The sequence below is a fragment of the Chelonoidis abingdonii genome, chromosome 25 (genome assembly GCF_003597395.2).
Source record: "Chelonoidis abingdonii isolate Lonesome George chromosome 25, CheloAbing_2.0, whole genome shotgun sequence".
In the NCBI taxonomy this organism is placed as follows: Eukaryota; Metazoa; Chordata; order Testudines; family Testudinidae; genus Chelonoidis; species Chelonoidis abingdonii.
Genome location: NC_133793.1, coordinates 20,432,741 through 20,454,128, shown reverse-complemented (window position 1 = coordinate 20,454,128; position 21,388 = coordinate 20,432,741). Strand labels below are relative to the sequence as shown.

At 42.7% G+C, this 21,388-nt stretch overlaps 1 protein-coding gene across 6 annotated transcripts in view; it reads left to right on the top strand.

Annotated features, from left to right (window-relative positions):
- The window catches only part of HNRNPR (heterogeneous nuclear ribonucleoprotein R), a 667,870-nt gene that overhangs the window by 614,424 nt on the left and 32,058 nt on the right, over positions 1-21,388 (top strand). For 2 of the 6 annotated variants that reach the window (XM_075060786.1, XM_032792029.2), the window contains exons 2-5: positions 2,507-2,672; positions 5,075-5,193; positions 5,593-5,700; positions 7,196-7,309. In XM_075060786.1, the coding sequence (XP_074916887.1) occupies positions 2,516-2,672; positions 5,075-5,193; positions 5,593-5,700; positions 7,196-7,309 (498 nt within the window). In that variant the 5' untranslated portion in view covers positions 2,507-2,515. Of the gene's footprint in view, positions 1-2,503; positions 2,673-5,074; positions 5,194-5,592; positions 5,701-7,195; positions 7,310-21,388 lie in introns of all 6 variants that reach the window. The other 4 variants (XM_075060787.1, XM_032792028.2, XM_075060789.1 and 1 more) reach the window with 2 other exon arrangements.

Here is a 21,388-nt window from a genome sequence, read left to right as displayed (position 1 = left end):
TCCTACCATAATATCTTCATGTTTCAGAGTAGAATCACACTTAAAGAAGCGTTTGCAGTTAGACACATGACAGGAAATGCATAGTTAAGGATGAATAATTTTAACTTTGCTGGCTTGTGCGTATGCATTACAATAGTCTTAAGTTATGTGATCTCATGAATTCTCAAGTATTTTTGCAAAGATAAACGTACAACATGAAGAATACACTTGACTTACATGAAGTGAAGTAAAATAGGCTTAAAATTCAAACTAAAAGTGCATTCTGCATTGGAGTAATACTGTAGCAAAAACTTATTGGATTGTATACTCCTACATAAATACCAAGCTGATAGTGATACTAAATATTTCATACCATTAGGTTACAAAAGCAGTACTTTATAGTTTATGAGAAGCTTTAGCTGTGGAACTGCAAATGCATTATGTTTGCAGCCAGAGGTGTACAGCCAGTGATTCTCGGCATAAGCTTTAGTCAAGCTTGAGAACATGACTAAAGTCTTCAACTCTCTCCTGATGGAAGATGTTAATGCTGTGTGAAAATGACTTTTGAAGTGTTAATCCAATTTTATGAAAAGCCTCTTAAAGGGACAACAACAACTTAAGCTACTCACTTAGGAACATTTTTACTGTTAGAGGTAACACAATTACTGAGGCTATTTGTCTATTTCACTTGTTTACGTTGTAATCAGTTTCACACTTTCCCTGTATATTCAACCCTGTAAGTGAGAGACGCTAAAGTAAAGAAAAATGATTGTCAAGCTACAAAAAACTGGCAGAGGAGTTGGGAGGAGAGAAAAGATGAGACTCAAAGGCTGATATATAGTACCTGAAACAGTTTTTTAAAACTATTTCAAGTTTTGGGGGGGAGGGGTGGCTTATGAAGATACCTAACACAAGCAAATTTTTAGCCTTAGTTTTGCATTTATTGACTTGTGTAATTTGCTGCACAAATTTAACATTGCAGTAATGTTTTGGGATTTAATATAACGTGAGTTTTGTTAATATTTGTGGGTAGTGGTGCATAAGCATGGTTCTTTTAACATGTTCTGTACAGTAATATTGTCACTGTAAATAGAAACTATACACTATCTTATCTGAATTTATTAGAAAGTAATATGAGACTTGATCAAGAACAGAATGAATAGTCTAAGTGGAAAAATATACCATGCAGCTGCAGAAGTTAGCTTTGTTATATAGCTTGCATAAGGGAGTGTGTCACTTTAGTCTTGTCCCCTCCCAGTCACCACAGTTCTCTCAGTCCATTGCAGAATCTCTTGTCCGTCTAATAAGAATGATTTGGCTCAAGCCAGCAAATTTGTCCTGGTGCATTTTCAGAACAGTTTAGAAGCTTTGGATATGTTGCTTGTCTGTCTTGGGTGTTTAGGAGATTTGTTCTGTGGTCGCTGACTAGATATCTTGAGACTTTAACATTAGAAATGGTTTATTCTTGAACCATCTTCATATCATGTATTCCAGTACATATTGCATTGTTCCTGTCATGTTGCATATGTCTGTGTAGTTACCATTCCATTGCTGATACATGCATCATCAACTCTTCTTCCGTGTCTTATACGGCGCAGCACCATTTGAATCTCTGCTGATCTTCTACAGTTGACCATCCTAATATATCTCTCCATTGGGTAGTTGGTTGTGACCTCAGCCATGAAAGCTGAGGTGAAAACATCTATTGGCTGGCTAATAGAGAAATTGAGACAAAATTTACAGTGAATTAGGCAAAGCCCATTGGAGTTGTCTAAGACAGTAGCTGTGCCTCTTTTGAACGCACATCCTTGCAACCTCTGTATTGATTGTTGCATCAAGTCTTTTACTAATATGAGAGATTCAAGATGCAGTCATGGCTTCGTTTGAAACTAGTAAAATTCCAAGTATCTTGTTATGCTACAATTTGCAGAATCTAAAACATTCTACCTGAAGTGTTTTTCACTTTCAGATTTGTACCACTATGGATTGAAATTGGTAATATGTCTTAGTATGACACTTTCCCTGTTTGAGTTCTGAAGCATGGAGTTTGAAAGAAGTCATGACAGCAAGCCAAGAAACTATGTGAAAGTTGGCAAACGTGTATTGACATTGATATGTTAAGATACGCTGCATAAAAACAATCATTTTAAGATTAGAGGAATGGGAGATGAAAATAGCAGTAGTTCTGATGTGGCTTATTGTTCACGAATTGAAGGGTGTTATGTAATACACCAGTACACTCCAGCTGCTATGGTAACCAGATATCTTACTGAGGATCAAAGTTAAGTTTAGATCTGATGTACATGAAGTACTTAAAAATGTAAATTCTTCCATGTACATGTTCCACAATGTAACAGGACTGTACTTATTGAAACTTAGATCAGCTGCATCCCAAAAGCATTAAATACAATTTTGATACAGGTCATTTGCAGCATGTATACCAATTAGTTTAGATAAATCATGCATTGTCCTACAAACTAGTTATTTCTGGCTTAATGTAATATAGCTCCTGAATTTTTTCCAGCAGCATAATAAAATGGCTAATCAGGTGAATGGTAATGCGGTACAGTTAAAAGAAGAGGAAGAACCAATGGATACTTCCAGTGTAACTCACACAGAACACTACAAGACACTGATAGAGGCAGGCCTCCCACAGAAGGTGGCAGAGAGACTTGATGAAATATTTCAGACAGGTATAATATACATTTCTTGTTTCTGATTGGTTATGAAAGTGAGGGCATACCATTTTCAAATTTTATAGATTTAAGGTTTAAAAATTCTCACTGTGTTTGATCTGTGAAGCTCTGAATGTATTGCTACTTTCACTTCCCTGAAGGCAAATTGGGTTTGACACTGACTTCTTTAATTATTGGAATCATCCTTAGTGTTGAATGATGTCCTAGTTGCTTCAGGAGACAGTGCATCAGTTTGTCTTAGACTTTCACAAGTAAAGATGTAAGTCCCAGCATACTAAACTGCACATTTTTCTTAATCCAAATCAGTCATCACTTTGCTTTTACTTTTCTACTATCAACTCCTTACAGTGACTCTTTAAACACTTAAGGACTGAGTAGATGGCTCAGTGGGGAAAGCAATTAGCTTGTCTTGCCTGGGATGACATTTGAACTCCAGTCTGCCTATGGATTTTATGTTCTGTCTAGTTCCAGCTGAAGAGTTTAATCCATGTTAGTCATTACACTGAAGTTTTCACTCTAACTTCATTTTAACCCAAGTCCAGGAGTAAGCTATTCAGCAAATTGAATAATATGGTCTCTGGAAATCCTAGTGAGAAAGGGTCCCTTTGCAGGAAGAGGGTTTTTTTTGTTTGTTTGTTTGTTATGGGGGGGGTAATTTCTCCCCTTTATTTTGGTCTTACAAATGGAAACTTCCTCTTCCTCTTCAGAGTGTTCTTTGAACAGGCTTAGAGACATAAATGAAACTGCTTCATGCACTTACCTGAATACCTCAGTGACAAGATGCCAGTTTCTCCTTTTAAACAGTCTAAAAATTCAGCAAACCAAGTGAAGGCAGTTCCATCTTCAGTATGTTGATATTCTGGCTCGTGTGGACGATCTCTTTTGGAAGTCAGTCCAGTGAGTTTCTGCCAGCTTTTATTTGCTTAGAGATGCATTTCTCTAAGTGTGGGTTATGATGATAGCCACATCATGGCTTGAGGGTAGATGTAAATGGCTGGGCAAGGGACTTGTGGGACTCTAGTCTAGAAGGTGTTGCTGTTACCTTGTGTTGTGAGGAGTTCTCAAGAGTATTTTAACCCCGTAATTGACTAGCTAGTGTGACTTCATTGCATGGGTAACTTTTGACAACACATTTGTTCAAATTTCCTTAATACAAACTGAAGATGTTCTGCACTATGCAGGATTTTATCAGCTCTATTAGTTGCTTTTGATGCCACAGCCAAATTTGGGGATGTACTTTGGGATTTTTAATCTACTCAGTCTTTTCACTTGTGAATGATACAGGTGCCTTCCAATATGCAGGATCATTTCTGAAATGCAGTCTTCATGCTCTGTGTTGTTGTGTTTCTGAACTCCAGTAGAGATTAAGGAGTGTGCAGTAATTTAAATTCTAGAATGCTCAAAAGTGTTGCGAGGAGTTCTGTGTGTGGATTCCCACTGAAGTCTGTTAAGTATCAGCAGGTTTCTTGGAAAATGTAATCTTTGTCTGTAATTGGCAACACTCCACAGCTTCCATAAAACCACTGATACTCAAAGAGGAAAAACTTCTAAATCTCAAAATAACATGCGCTTCAGAACTGGTCCGCTGTCTTTGGGTCTGTACCTGTAAAGCTAATAGTGTACTTGGAGTGCATAACAGGGCTCGAAATAATGTGTCTTTGGATTCTGGCTGCTAAAAACTGGGTGGATCAAAATGTTTTTTGTACTTTCCCTAGTGGAAAATCCACTGTAATTGCTACTCTTCCCACCTTCTTCAAGAAGTAAACAAATTGTTTCATCTCTATTGCTTTTTGAGCTGAAGTGGGAGGTGGCTATAAGTGGCTCAGATCCTCAGTCAAGTAGCTACAATTTGCATATTATGGGTAGGGTATAGGCAAGTGAGTAAGGTATAGGCCAGGGGTCTACAACCTCTGGCACGCGGCTCGCCAGGGTAAGCCGCATGCCAGAGGTTGCCGACCCCTAGTATAGGCAATATTCCCCTGTCAGTGTATTTTGGAATGGCTCCATTCAAAGAAAGGAAACTTAAAGCTTTTGGGTTCCTAGATCTGTTGGAATTATGAGCTAGAGTTCATTATTTCAAACCCTGGTATGTAGCATTGCTTTATGCAGCAGACTGGATTCCCAAAGCTTCTGAAACTATTACACTCTTAGTTTAATATTGCAGTTAATATACTTTAGTGCCTAGGTATATACATCTTAATTTCTTTTTCATTCGTATACCCATGTCCTTTCATATACTTGTATAGGAGTATGTAGTTAATATTAAATAATGCATAATTCTATTTACTAATATGAAGTATAACAGTTGCTTCATTTAAAAGCAAATAGCTTAGTTGTTAGCCATCTTGCTTTGTATAATTAAACAGAAATCTGTAACTTTTCTGTCTTTAACTTTTTAGGGTTGGTAGCTTATGTCGATCTTGATGAGAGAGCAATTGATGCTCTTAGGGAATTTAATGAAGAAGGAGCCCTCTCTGTATTGCAGCAGTTTAAAGAAAGTGACCTGTCGCATGTACAGGTAAGGTGAGAGCTCCAGAAGTGTTGAGCAAATAAGTATAATAGTTTTTTTGGCTCTTCTGACTTCCCATAAAGCAAATACTTGATGTTGCAGATTCTAATGTTTCAAACTCAAATTGGAAGTTTGGCGCATATCTTTGGTATTGGTATTTTGAATGCAAGGCAAAATCTTCTAATGTTGGAATGAGCACTATACTGAGTGAATGTGTGACCTGTTAGTGCTAGCTGGAGCCTTATTATCTCTATCATTTTGTTCTGACGTACATAGCTGAGATGTTCTTAATGTAATAATCAAAATGCCAAAGGAATTCTTAACATGACACATTGCAAAGATCCAGTGGCTTTAGATGGCTTTTTATAATACGCTCCAATTGAATTACTTTATAAATTGCGTCTACAGAACAAAAGTGCATTTTTATGTGGAGTTATGAAGACCTACAGGCAGAGAGAGAAACAAGGAAGCAAAGTACAAGAGTCAACAAAAGGACCAGATGAAGCAAAGATTAAGGTAATGTATTTAGATACAGCTTACATTTTGTAATGGAGGAACAGATATATTTGTGTCTAGAAAGAAATGGGGTAAACTTGAGTACGCTCTTAAATTCTCTTCAGTACACTGAAGTAGCATACAACACTGTTCGGCAGATTTCCATGCTGACGTTGCCAGCAAATGCACATAAGACAAATACTGAAGAGGCATGCTTCCCCTAGTAAACTAGCAGGTCTTTCAAATTAAATACTTGATATGAAACTTTGGTTACTGTAAGTATGTTTACTTTGAAGGACTAGACTGAGGCCTGCCTGAAGAGAACATGCCTGCGTGACTTTTTTCCATCAAATTCTGTGGTAATATAGATATTTCTGGACACTTTAAAATAGCGCACATTTTAAGCAACTGTTATGAATGGAGTCTACTTAAATAGTGGAAAAATCACATTTTTCGCAGGTTGATCAGGATGTAAAGGGCAAGTTTTGTGGATGTGTTCATACAGTTGTACGTTCCATACCACCTTTACTTCGGCACTGCTGCTGATGGTGGCACTCCCTTTGGAGCTGGGCAGTGAGAGAGTGGAAGCTGCTGGCAGAAGGAAGGGTGGCATGGATATACAGCTACACCTCTACCCTGATATAATGCTATCCTCGGGAGCCAAAAAATCTTACCGCATTATAGGTGAAACTGCATTATATCGAACTTTTTTTGATCTGCTGGAGTGCACAGCACTCCCCCACCCAAGCGCTGTTTTACTTCATTATATCTGAATTTGTGTTATATCAGGTCGCGTTATATCGGGGTAGAGGTGTGTATGAACACAGCCGTGAAATTTGCTCTTTATGCCCTGACCAACTTGTGAAAAATGTGGTGACAACCCTCTCCCCCCACATTTTTAAGTAGACCCGTACTCGTAACTGTTGCATGTGAAGTGCTAGGTGTTCCCCACCCCCCCAACTTTCCAGAAGTATCTATATTACCACAGAATTTTGAGGAAAAGTGTCATACCAGGCATGATCCTATAGCATAGGGTAAAAGTAAACAAAAGATAGAGTTCACGGTCGATGATGTGTTTTTTCACAGCCACGAATTTGATAGACCGCCTAGTTGATGTCCCCCTCCCTTTTCGTCCCCCCCAAAGAAAAAGGGGGGGAAAAGAGAGTATACAACTTTTTGGAGGAAAATGTAGTGTGCTGTTCAGTGTATCATACAGAATCCAGCGAATACTGGAAATATGTTACATTGACATGGTGTCCCAGAAGCAACATGCATCTGTTTAAAACAGAAGTGTGTTTAGCCTTCCTTTTCTGAAAAGCAAGCTAAACAGTTTTTTTTGTTGTAAACTTTTCTGTACAACGTAACACTTCTGTGCCCACTGATAGTGACCTGCACAGCCTCCTGAGGAAGGCCTATAGCTTGTTCTACAGTCCTGGCAAAGTGCAAATTAGGAAATGTCCGTCCTAATTAACCATCATTAGAACCATCTAATGTGACAACATTTTACAATTTTCAGGCTTTGCTGGAGAGGACTGGTTACACTCTGGATGTGACCACTGGACAGAGGAAATATGGGGGCCCTCCTCCAGACACTGTCTACTCAGGCATTCAGCCTGGTATTGGAACAGAGGTTAGTGCAGAGGTCAGCAGCCTTTCTGAAGTGATGTGCTGAGTCTTCATTTATTCACTCTAAGGTTTCGTGTGCCGGTAATACATTTTAACATTTTTATAAGGTCTCTCTCTACTTTACATACAACAATAGTTCAGACTTAAACAAGTTTTTTTAAATGTTTAAGAAGCTTCATTTACAATTTAAATTTAAAATGCAATCTTATCAGTGTAGTGCAGTGATTCTTAACCTGGGGTGTGCATACACCCTGGGACAGGGCTGGTGCAAGGATATTTTGCGCCCTAGGCAAAACTTCCACCTTGCACATCGGTTCATTGATGGGCAAATCCCCAACCAGTCTTTATAGACCCCAGGGACCAGCTATGCCCAGGGTCTCCTGAGTGCCCCCTCCTGGAACCCCTGTCCCTAACTGCCCCCCCGCCAGAACCCCACCCCCTACCTAAGCCTCCCTGCTCCTTGTTCCCTGACTGCCCCCTCCTGAGGCCCTCCCACCATAACTGCCCCCCCTAGAACTCTACCCCTACCTGTCCCCTGACTGCCCCAACACTTATGAACACCCCTGCTCCCAGACAGACCCCCGGGAGTCTCCCACGTCCCATCCAACCATTCCCTGCCCCCTGACAGGACCCCCAAAACTCCTGACGCATCCAACACTCCCCCTGCTCCCTGACTGCTCCCCAAGACTCCCCTTACCATGCCCATGCTGGTCGGACGCTGCCTCCACGTGGAGTGCTGAGGTGGGGGAAGGGGAGCTGTGGGAGGGACAGCAGCGGCAGCTCACACTTCCAGGAGCCACAGAACCTGAGTGCGGTGAGGGGGGACATAGGGGGCGCGCCCACCTGGGCTGCGGGAGTGGGGGGTGCTCCTGAAGTGGATGCATGCTGGCAGATGGCCTCGTGCACCCCCCGGCTCCTCCCTCACTGCGCTCAGGCTCTGCAGCTCCCAGGAGTTTGAGCTGCCACTGAGCCTCCTGCAGCAGGCTTAGGGCCCTGTGCCCCGGCATCTCTCACTCCTGGGAGCTGCAGAACGAGCGTGGTGAGGGGGGAGTCGGGGGACACGCCTGCTGCAAATCTGGGGTCCTGGCCACTGGCCCTGCTTCACTCAGCTGGCCGCGACCCCAGCTGGCAGCCGTGTGCCAGGCAAAATCAGCTTGCATGCCAGAGGTGGCATGCGTGCTGTAGGTTGCTGACCCCCGGGTTAGTGTGTGCAGATTATTCCGCTGGGCCTTTTTTTTTTGTTTTGTTTTGTTTTGTTTTGTTTTGTTTTGTTTTGTTATGCTCTTACTAAGAAATTCAGGAAATTAGAATGACTAAAGTAAATGATACAACAAGTAAAGGCATAGAGCAGGGGTTCTCAAATTGAGAGTTGGGCTCCATCAGGGGTCCCGAGGTTATTACATGAGGGGTTGCGAGCTGTCAGTCTCCACCCCAAACCCCACTTTGCATCCAGCATTTATAATGGTATTAAATATATAAAAGTGTTTTTTAATTGTATAAGGGGGGGTTGCACTCAGAGGCTTGCTATGTGAAAGGGGTCACAGTACAAAAGTTTGAGAACTACTGGCATAGAGCCTTGCAGGTAAGGGCACACTTCAGCATCAAATTGGCTTTCCTCAATTACGTTTTGCTTCTGCAGAAAATAACCACAGGTGGCAGAAGAAGCAGAGATGGTGTAGAGAGTAAAATTGCTTGAAACAAGCTTTTAAAATAGGAAAAGATGACCAAACTGTCAGATGACTTAAAAAGTCTAGCCAAACAGATCTGATTGAAAAGAAACCATTTGACGTTTACTTACATTTGCAAGCATCTGCATCATTTTTTGCATGTAGTCTCTAACAAAGCCAATTACTGTCCCTCAATTTGCAATCACGTTGTAAAGTATGAAGTGTATACTAAATAAATGAGTATTTGTGGATGGGTTACCTACATTTTGTGGATCGTTCACATAAACTTTGTTTCAGTTGCACAAGCATCCTGAAAACTTTCAGAGGACTATCAGAACTTCAGTTCTGTCAGTGAAATCAATTAACACAGTTACTGAAGAGACAGATTTAATTGTTAATTGAAGTACTTTTTGTTCAAATAGTCTAGAATTTACTGTAAACATATTGGCATCAATAGCTGCCCCACAGCATCTTAATAGAATCTTCCTGTAAATTGCTGTAGGGAACCCACTGGTGTTAACTGTCTTCCAACTAGCTGAAACATTAGTTTTAAGGTGGTTATTTTTACTTGCAGCAAAATTTCAAATTTATTACAGAACAGCTGAATGTGGACAAGCGACAGTGGACTCAACTAATCAATGTTTATTTACCTACTTCAGTCATTTCTGTTAATATTAAAAGGAAATGACAATCACAATTTATTTTTTTTAAAAATACAATTTTTTTTTATAAACTTGTCTGAGCCCTAACTTCACCCTGAAGTTATACACCTCTATCCCAATATAACGCTATCCTTGGGAACCAAAAAAATCTTACCGCGTTATTTCAAACTTGCTGTAATCCGCCGGAGTGCGGAACCATCCCCCCTCTCCCACCGAGTGCTGCTTTACTGTGTTATATCTGAATTCATGTTGTAGCGGGGTGCATTATACCAGGGTAGAGGTGTAATTCAACAAAGGAAAACTGAATGAAGTTGGTTATTTGTGATTGGAGTGGCTTTGGGTTTTTATTCAGGGCATTTATGGTTGCTGTTACCAAATTCCCTCATCCCCCCCCTCACAAACGTGTATAATTTAACTGAATTTTATATCCAGATCGCACTCTGGCTAAGAGTTTGTATGCCAAATTGTAGCCTAGATTGACATTGTTTGCCTAAATTGAAGACCCTGTGCAATGTGGATGTACAGCTGAAACTGCCCTACTACTCCTGTAGCTATTTACAGAAATAGAATTTATGTATCCATTTTATGACACACAATTTCAAATTGTATATTGGTATGTATATCAGGAGTCTATTACTATCCTTTACATTGTGAAGCTATTAATGTTACGTAAGTGGTGGTCTGGCTTCTCACTTCTTCTTAGCTCCTCCACTCTAGCCATATACATATGCTGGTACTGCAGACTTCTTTTCTACCTAGTGTAGAAGAGTGATTGCGAGCAATACAGTGAATGGGAACCCCTGTGAATCAAGATTGTATAGTTGAGAGGGTTTAAGAACAGACAACCTGATGAGCACTAATTTCATCTTGTATAAACATGCAGAGAAACTCTTCAGTCTCCTTCTCCTGAGATGGAGTTTGAATTAGGCGTTAACACAGCTTACTTGTATACTAAATTCATGAAATGGCACTGTGAAACAAAAGTCAAGAAATGCTAAAGTTAAGATTGAACTTGCAATCTTGTGCATATGCAAAAGAATACAACTTGGGTCTTAAATTCCATCTAATCAGGCCTTAATGATTTGTGTATAGAAATAGTAATATTCATAATAGTAAATTGCCTAGAAACGGAAAAAGGCAAGGAGATTGTTATTTTGAAGGCTGGATCTTTCATCTGTTTTCAGTGCGGTCTTATTTATAGGTATTATAGGACTGCTAAAACTTATACTGAGATTGAGGTCCTGTTGTGCTAGGCATTGTACACCCACTTAGTTTAAACAGGCAAGGCAAAGCATGGGAGGGGAAATTGGAAGCACAAAGGTGAATGAGTTCATTGTGTGGTGCTGCTGATGTGATTACATGACATAGTATGAATAACAAATATCTATTAATCCCTCAGGACAATATAAAGTAGTGTTAAATAGCTATATTATGACTCCTACCTGAAGGCACTCCCTTTGAATCTTGGGGGGGGGGGACGACTCCATCATCCTTGTTCATGAAGCCACTAGGGAGACAATGTCATGCTAGTGTAATCCACTCTCTTTATACTGCTGTTTACCTCTTCTGATACCTTGTGTATGTTGGGACCTGGATGAAAATCAACTTGCTGAGGCTTCTTTACAATAAGGAGATAATGCTGATTTGCAGGAGGAATTATTTTGAAGACTTCGCAAAATCTCTAACAGGCCCTACATAGAAAGCATTTTCTTGCCTTATGGTCTCATTAGTCTGGAGATCTTGTTAGATTTGTTTTTTAGACCCCCCAGATTGCTTCATTTGTCCAGAAATACCCTTTTTGTCAATGGATACTGACAACTGCATCCCCTTTTCTCAGTTGACCTATAGTTTTTTTACCTTTTAGTCTTGACTGTTGGGATGGGCTATACATCAGGCCAAATGAGAGCTCGTCAGAAGCTCCACCTTCTGAATTGGGTAGGCTGGCAAGAACATTTTGAACTTGATTGCTTCTAGAGATTCAAGACCAAGTTCTATTATGAACTTTACACTGCATAAGCAGCAAAGAATCCTGTGGCACCTTATAGACTAACAGACGTTTTGGAGCATGAGCTTTCGTGGGTGAATACCCACTTTGTCAGATGCATGTCTGACTGTATGAATGAATGAATACACTGAATGAAATTCTAAAGGGTTAACTGACAGCCACACTTCTGGCTGTAGGGGAGTTCATAGATTGTCATGGCAGCTAGCTAAGGCTGTGAGGTAGATGTTTTTAAGTGGCTCTAACTGGTGATTCTAGAAGAACAGACTTCTTCAAGGCATAGTGCTAGCACCAATTTTATTTAATGTAGTCACCAGTGACCTATAAATACCTCAAGGCAGTTCATGTACACCAGTATTTGTTAGCCCACAAGGGCAAGGGACTGTGATTTCAAAAAATTTGAAGAGAACCTGAACAGGAGATGGTTGAAATGGAGACTGAAATCAAGAATATTACTTAATTTGCCAATAAGTTTTCACTTTAATATAGTAATACTCTTATGGGCTTTCTTCTGCATCTTAAAATATGAGTACTTAGAAAACTTGTAATTACTAGTTCTAAAACATTGGTGCTTGGTATCTAAGCCTGTGATTGCTGAGTCCGACATTGTTTGCACAAGGGGCAACTAAAGATGTACATCAACCTTTAACTCTTGTATTTCCTAACTTCTTAGTACTTGTTATGAAGCCTTTTGCTTAGGATTTTTTTAGTTTAATTTCCTAGGTGTATCTAAAGCAAAAGTGCCTAGTTCTATAGCAGACACCTGTCAGTTACAAATCCACTTGTGTAAAATAGTTTTAGGCTAAGTACACAGCTAATACTTCACATTGTACTATTTGGATTGAGGATGTAACATCCACCATCACCCTGCTGTGCTGATTGTGCAAAACTCTTACACTATGTACAGCTAGCACCACATCAGTGTGCACCTAACAAGCTGGCAGGTTCTGTTGACAAAGCCTTCTTCATAGCTAATCAAACTTGCCCTGCCTCTGAAGCTAGTAGGAAGATGGAGCTTAGTTGCTTGATTTAACTACTGCGCGTACACACATACTTCATACATAAGTATTCAGCTGGTTGCTTACTGAATGTGCTAAGTTCCACACTTTCAAACTCACATGAAATTTAAGCCAAACTTCATTAAACTTGGCAAAACACTTACTGCTCCTCAAGGCCTATTTACAAGTTCAGTTTGACATTACATAGCTCAGATGTTTGTGTTTTCCCTGAGTGGGAAAAGGGGCAGCTGCTTTTCGGTGAGAAAAATGCTTTTTATGCTCTCAATTCCAAAACAAAGGAATTCTGCTCAAACTTTTAAAAAATCATCTTTTGGCAGAGGCTGTGTGTTTTTGAAAATAGAGATTGTAGTGGAAACTTATTCTTAAATATACTCATCTGCTATTAAGTGACTACTGTATCTCTCTTCCAAATGGGAAGAACTCTTGTATCTTTAAAAATCCAGATTTAAGTTTTATGTGAAAACTACTATTTTACCTGTTAAGTATCTCAGATAAACTGTGTGAAGAATATTTGGCATGTCTAACTTTGTTTTCTTCTGAGTTACCAAACCCCATGTTTTGTTTGTGTGCCATTCAGTGTATGATAATCTTAAATTGTGTTGGAACCCAACTTCAAGTATTGCTTGTGGGTCCTGTGGGTCAGAATTAGGGTACTTGGTATCATGTCCAGCTCTGTTTGGATGGAAATTCAAATTAAAAATGGACAAAGTTTTATTTCATGTAAAATATCTTAAGTGCGCTGAATAACTTTTTAACACCTAATTTCCATTCATACATTGGATGCAAAAAACAATCATTCCTGCTTTTTTGGCTCCAGGGTTTCTTAACTTTGAATGAACTAGTTAATTAAATAAACTGAAATGGGGAAAAAAATATTCTCCCTGCACCTTCAGAATAGGCCACTGCTGTCAAAGCTTTTTTAGCACTTCAGTAAACCCTGGTTCCTGGTGCTTAGCAAGTGACTTCCACCAGTTGCAAACATGTATAGCTTAATATTTTATATTTCATTTATTTTAATATATTACATTGAGTTTAGGCTGTAGACCCCTGCAGCTCCTGGTGGCAGCAGAGGGACCCTGAAGCTGCTCAGCGGCTGGACTGGGGCCGGGGGATGAGTGGGAGAGATGGTGGACACTCTTTCCTTGCCATTTTGTCAGGGATGGTTTTTAGTAAAATTTAGGGACTTCTGTGACTTTTTGTTTATTGCATATGATCTGTCTCTAACTTTTACTAAAAATATCTGAGTCGTGTATCTTCAGGAACTTGGGCCTGTACAGAAAGCTGTAAGTGGAGACTTTTTCCTTTCCAGACCAGAAGATTAAGGTGAGGGATAAAATGCCCATGGTGATCCAGGGAGATGCTGCGTAGCCCTTAATGCTGTGGCTCAGGAAACCTGGATAGCAGAAAGGGGCGATTCAACAATAGGCTGAGTAAGGGTAGGATGACCATGGAATGTGCATTTGGCAGGTTAAAAGTGCACTGATGATGCGTTTATGGGAGGTTAGATCTCAGTGAGGATAATGGTGCCATAGTCATAGCTGCGTGTTGTATGTTGCACAGTATTTGTGAAGGTAAGCATGAAAAGTTGCTCAGGGTGGACTGCTGAGGCAGACCCCCGGACTGCTGAGGCAGACCCCCTGACTGCTGATTTTGATCAACCATATACCAGGGCCATTGGAGGGGCACAGTGGGGGGGCAATTTGAGTCAGGGAGGCTTTGAGGCAACACTTTGAAAATGAGAACCAGTAATGTAAAATTTCCCACCTTTTTCCACAGCAGGGGTCACTGTAGCAGATATCTCACTCCTGAGAGGAAGTAAGGGTGCATCTACTGCACGCTTGTGGCTTCTGACCCGGTCCTTATGCTGTTTGACTGTGTGCTGCTTTGGTCTTGGTGCAGGTGATTACAGAATAGTGTAGGAAAGTTTCCTTCAGTGGGGGAAGGAACAAAGCAACTCTTTGGAAGAGGGTTGCTGAGTGCCTTCAGGAATGTTTTTCCTAGAGAGATGACTGGAGGAGTCCTGATAGATCTCCGTGTGTATCAACATCCTGCTCAGCCTTACTGCTTAGCTGCACAGGGAAATGTTCAGGACACAAACACAGCTAGCCTGTACATTTCTATGCGCTCATCCCACCTCCATACTTCACAAAGCAAAACTACTTACCAGGGGTCTCCTCTTCTGCTTCTTGCTCGCCACAATGTGACTGCTGAGACTGGCTAGACAGCTCCGGAGTGGAGAACTGGACGCAGTACCATGCAACCCTGTTGTCCTAACTCCACCTCTGCGTCACTGACTTTGTCCTCTGGGTGACTGCTCACAGGACTCTTGCATGGAGACTTGACATCACCCCCCCGCCCCCCCCCCCCCACAGGCGTGAAGCCAGGAGAAGGAACATCAGTCTCCGCTACGACGTAGCAGCAGCTTCCAGGATCCAGAAGCTCTACTAGTCAAACTGCCCTAAAGCTAGGAGAGAGATCCTCAACGGACCCTCATCTTACTGTGCAGTCCCATCAGAGACTATTCTCATACTTCAAGAGGGTGTTTGACTGTGTAGCTCAGAACAATGCGCAGCGTCCATAGTCTTCATCCTCTGGCCTGCGTTGACTGTGCAGAGGACCTGGAACAAGACTTTACATCATGGGAAGTAGAGACTAGACTTAAAGACCAAAAACACAGCCCCAAGAAAAGATGGCATTCGCTATAACATCCTGAAAAAATGAGATCATGACTGCTTGGTATTAACTGCCCTTTTCAACAAATGCAAACAATTCTGCCATACCCCCAGCTCCTGGAAGAAATCTGTGATAGTGCTCATCTACAAGGAAGTTGAGCGAGACGACCCCAGCAACTAGAGACCCATCTCTCTCTGCTCCACCATGTACAAAGTGTAAGCCAGGTGCCTCATGGCTAAGATAACAAACTGGTCAGTGAATGGAGGAGCCATCAGCTGTATCAAGAGAGACTTCATGTCATGCGAAAGCGCTATGAACACAGCTTTTTGTCCTTCAGTCTGCCATTCATATGGTCAAGAGAGCATGGAGGCAGTGTGCCATAACGTGGCTCGAACTGGCTTGTACTTCTGGATTGATGCGCAGTCAACACATTTTTGCCATGCTTCAAGAGTTTGGGATGCCTGAAAACTTTCTCCATCTGATCCAGGAACTATATGAAGGCTTCACCACCACCATCTGCTCCATAAAAGGAGAGAGGTCTGAAATTCCTATTGTAGCAGCGTGAAGCAAAGTTGTCCCCTCAGCCCCATAGTTTTCAGCTTAGCTGTCTCCTGTGGGCTACCTGGTTTTGACTTGTATGGCCACAGCATGAATGGCCTATGCAGACAATCTGGTTCTGATCGCAGACAGCTCTGAGTGACTCCAACAAATGCTTGACATCACCAGCCAGGCTGCCAACTGGACGGGATTTCACTTCAGTACTAGGAAGTGTGTGCATGCTTGCATATCAATGGTAGTAGAAGAGACTCAGTCCAGGTGATGTCTTTTTCAGATCCAGAGTAAGCCTATGATCTTCCTCGAGGACAGGCAGGCATGCTAACATCTTGGCACGCCCACGGGTTTCTGTGTCCAGCAGACACCTGAGCATATCATTGTGGAGATCCCATGAGATGTGGCCAGGATCAACTCCTCCCTACCTGCACCGTGGCAGAAGATCAACGCCTTGAACACGTTCCTGATCCCCCATATCTCATTTGTCCTGAGGAGATCTGCTGTGGCAAGGTACCTCTGAACAAGGCAAACAGCACCATCAGGCAGCTAGTAAAGAAGTGGATGTTTCTTCTCCAGCAAGCCAGCAGTGTACTGGTTTACATCTCGTACAGGCAGGGTGGTGCCAACGTGTCTCGTATGGGTGATCTGTGCAATGTTGCAGTGATCACTCATGCCTTCCAACTTCTGATGGGCCTGGATGCAATGATGAGGAACATTGCAGAAAGTGCCATGCAGGATGTCATCAAGAAGCACTAGGGACCCCCTCCAACCAAGATGTCACCACCTACCTGAGCAGCTCGCTGGAAAGCAAATTTGGAAGAGATGGGAGACTTTGCTTCCAGTGAGCTTGTGCCCGCTACGTGACAACTGGAGAAGTATATCAGCTGCAACTGGACGTTGTGTGAAGAACAGTAGGAGCTGGGAGTTCTGCTGCCATAGGTGAAGAACACGGGCCACACAGTCCTTGCTCCGAAAGCTAAAACTACGCTGGAGAGGACTCTGAAGGATGCCATCTGCTGCCAGTATTTGGAAAACCTGAAGCCATACCAGGGCAAGGCGTTCGAGGTGACATGCAAGTGGGAGGCCAGCAACCACTTCCTCCCCGGGGACAGCTTCAACTGATATTTTTTCTGACTGGAGGTTCATCCACAGGGTGAACTCAACTGCGTCCTGCTGAATGGAGCCGTCCGCCATGGGAATCGGTACAAGTGATGCATGAAGTGCAGCTATGCCAATGAGATGCTCCCCCACGTCCTGTGTAGCTACAAGCCCCATTCCAGAGCCTGGCAGCTGTAACACAAGATGGCCTGGCCAGAGCCATCCTGCCACCCCAGGGCAAGGTTGTTGTGAACTCCGCCATCCCTGGAACCGACAGCCAATTGCAATCAGATATCGTCATCACTTTCCTCATGGATTGTATTTTCTAAATGGACAACCTACCCTAAATCAGGGGTCAGCAACCTTTCAGAAGTGCTGTGCCGAGTCTTCATTTATTCACTCTAATTTAAGGTTTCACATGCCAGTAATACATTTTAACATTTTTAGAAGGTCTCTTTCTATAATTCTATATTATATAACTAAACTATTGTATGTAAAGTAAACAAGGTTTTCAAAATGTTTAAGAAGCGTCTTTTAAAATTGCTGATCTTACACCGCCAGCCTGCTCAGCTCGCTGCCAGCCTGGGGTTCTGTTCACCTAGGCCATCAGCGGGCTGAGCAGAGCCTCGCAGACCTGGGGGTGGGGTCAGGGGTCAGGGCAGAGGGCTGGAGTGGGGTGGGAGGTGCAGGGGAGAGTGCTGGAGGTGTGTTGAGGTGGGGGGGTTCAGGGCAGAGGGCTAGGGGGTGCCGGGCAGAAGGCTGGGTGTGTGGGGGGGGTTCAAGGGTCAGGGCAGAATGCTGTTGGGGTGGGGGGGATGCAGGAACAGAAGGCTGAGGGTGGTGGGGTCAGGGTCAGAGGGCAGAGGGTGGCGGGGCGATTGCAGGGCCAGAAGGGCTGAGTGTGTGTGGGAGGGTCGGGCAGAGGGGTGGGTTGCTCCCAGCCCCTGCCTGGCGGCTCATTGGCAGGGGGCTGGAAGGAGTGTGCCGCTGCCCACCTCCTCTCTGCTCCTGCACAGAGCTGCCTGTTACCGCTGTCCAGTTCTTCCTGCACCTCCCTCTTGCAAGGGCTCCATAGCTGATTTGGCTCAGGGACGAATGGTCTGGGGCAGGAAGCCCATTGTGGGCAGCGGGGGAGCATGGCTGCATGCAGAGCCACGCTTCGTGCCTGCCTGCCCCCGGGGGGGTTGGTGGGGCGGGGGTCTGAGTGGGGCTGGGGGCTGTAGTGGGCGGGCAGGGCAGCTGCATTGCCACTCAAATTCGCTTCGATGCCATAGCGCTGCGACCCTGCCCTAAATCCTAAATTACCTGGGGGACAATTCTTCATCTCATTGATATACAGTGCTTTCCACAACCAGCTCTCTGGTAACTTTTCAAGAGTGTATAACTATATAACTTTTCAGCATCGATGAGTGGGTATTCACTCACGAAAGCTCTGCTCCAAAACGTCTGTTAGTTATATAGGGTGCCACAGGATTTTTTGCTGTTTTACAGATCCAGGACTAATGGTTACCTCCTCTGATACTTGACACCATGCAAGGCACTGCATTTAGCCGGATGGAGTGGAAATCCATCAACCTCATGAAGAAACTTGCACAAATACAGACAGATATCATCTTCCTTTCCAAATGCAGACGGATGGACATCATTTTCAAGAGTGATGTATCTGAATACTCGGATGCTAATATGTAAAGTATATTCTTAAATTTACTCACCTAAATTTGAGTTACTGCTGATTATACGCTATATCTATCTTATGACTTTGAAAACAAACAAGCATATTTGTGGATAATCTAGCACTATACCAGATGTACAGACACTTTTTTCTCAACCTGTGTATTTAATTTTTTAACATTAGTTTTAATAAAATATTTAAATGATTGAGATTTAGAAGAGCTCTTCCTCACGCACCTCTGTACGCATGAATGAGTCATGGTTTTCAGTTATAACATAGGGAAAATAGCTGCTTCGCTTGGCTGTAGAGTGCTTTGTCAGGTGTTCTGCAAGCATGTATGATGTTGCTGTTTCTTGGATGGCAGGGTGGTGATGCGTGTGCTTACAGGAATTTGCTTTAGCTGCAAGTCTGTGTGGGTTTTTTTTGTCTTTTACTTCATTTATAGGAAGAAACTACCAAAAAATCTGTCAATGAGCTCTACAGAAGAGATTTTTGCAAGTGCCCAGAGACTTACAAATGCCTGTGTTCACTGTTGTGGTCTGTTTTCTGTATTTAGAGACACAAATGGTGCTATTATAAGTACAGTGAGGCATACATGTACTCCAGTTACTGAAAGGTTGCACAAAATGTGAGAAATGTTTGACTTCCAGGACCTTTCTTCCCCCTAACTTTTCCTATATCATTGGTACCACTGGCCTCAAACGTTCTGCAAATTCTTTAATTGATGAACAGCTGCATTGTAGAACCTGTAAGGCTATGTGTAACGTATGTTGGGGATTGATCTGGGTAGTTGAGGATGGATAGGGGTTTGCACCCAGAAAGGGTGTAGAAGCTGGCTTTAGTAGGGTGGGCATGCATGTTGGGGGAAATCTTTCTCTAGTTTAGTTAACCTCTATGCTCTTAACATACTCTCATAGGTACTGATGATGTGGCTAGTGCCACAGCTGGTCAGGGTCTTTGCATAATAGTGTAATTTGAACACTGCTTATCTCTAATACATGGTGGTAAAAGTTCTGCTACTCTCCATGGCTGAAAAGTATTCTAATCATACTTGAGCTCCTTCTTATTTGAGAATATTAGGCAAATAATTGTTGCCTTGGGTTTTGTTAAAGGGAAATGGTCAACTTGAAAATCACACCTATTGGAATCTGCCTTCTGTTAAAAGAATCCCTTATGATCCCTAAAGCTGAAGAAGATTAGAGGAAACCTTTCTCGTCTTTCACTGTCTTGTCCATTTCACAGTCTTGTCATTCACATGTCTTATCCTAGCATATGTCTAGCCAACGACTGAGAGGTGGGATTGCTAACTCAGGTAGACATGCACATACTGGCTCCGCTTGACCAAGAGATGGGGTTCTCACAGCAGTTGTGTTGGTGGCTTCAGAGTGCGGCCATCAACTCTTGCTGATGACTGCGCTGACAGTTTTTCCTAAAATACTTAATTCACTTTAGGAAAAAAATAAATATGCACATATCCAATTAATTGTAATTTTATGTAGGGTTTTTAAACTCAGTAATAGAAATAATTTACAGCTGTCTCTATTTTTTACTGGTCCGAAACAGAATAGAACATAAATAAGGTACTTTGCATGGTCTTGTCTTTTTTGTTGAGGTTTTTTTTCCCTGCTTTTTTGGTTTCACTTTTTTTTCCCCTAAGACTTGCAAGCTAAGTCTGCTGCTGTGAAAAGTGATATTTGTATGTTTGGTAATATCACTTTTCACACTTACTCAGCACTGGCAAACCCTGGGACAAATTAAGCCCTGGATGGGAAGGTGGGCAGGGAGGCAGTGGAGCCCAGGGACGATGACAGGGGTGGTGAGCCTGGGGCTGGAGCCTGGAACCAGAGCCTGCCGATGTGTGGATGGAGCCCGAAGCCCCATGGCCCAAGCCTGCCTCCCCTACCCCGGGAAAGTGGGGAATTCACCAGCTGCGTGAACTTCCAGGATTTGTGTCTCCAGAGGGAGGTAGGACCCAACTGCAGCTAGTGGCCCTGGGAGAGGCTGTGGCAAGGAAAGGTCCTTGTGGCTGCATTTAGAAACACTGATCTAGAGTGCTAAATATAGTGGTATGGTCACTGCGGCCATCCTGCTATATTCAACATGCTAGCTGAAGCAGAGCTAGCGCACATAAGTATATCTGTGCTGGGAATAGCACCTCCCTGCTGCACCTTATAGGCTAACAAACGTTTTGGAGCATGAGCTTTCGTGGGGAAATTTCCAGGGGCAGGTAGAGGTAGGGTGGGTGTGTGTGTGTGTATATATATATGCAAGCAAGCTAGAGATAACGAGGTTAGTTCAGTCAGGGAGGATGAGGCCCTGTTCTAGCAGTTGAGATGTGAAAACCAAGGGAGGAGAAACTGGTTTTGTAGTTACCAAGCCATTCACAGTCCTTGTTTAATCCTGAGCTGCTGATGTCAAATTTGCAGATGAACTGAAGCTCAGCAGTTTCTCTTTGAAGTCTGGTCCTGAAGTTTTTTTGCTGCAGGATGGCCACCTTAAGGTCTGCTATAGTGTGGCCAGGGAGGCTGGAAAGTGTTCTCTACAGGTTAGTTGGTTTATTGCCAATTCCTAATATGCTTATTGTGTGTCCATTTATCCTCATTTCCATAATGAGACTGATCCAGTTTTGGCCGAATGTACGGTAGTACGAGGCGGCACTGCTGCGGTAGATGGCGGGTATATTACATTGGCGGAACGTGCAGGTGATGAACCTGGTGATGTTGTGCTGATACGATTTA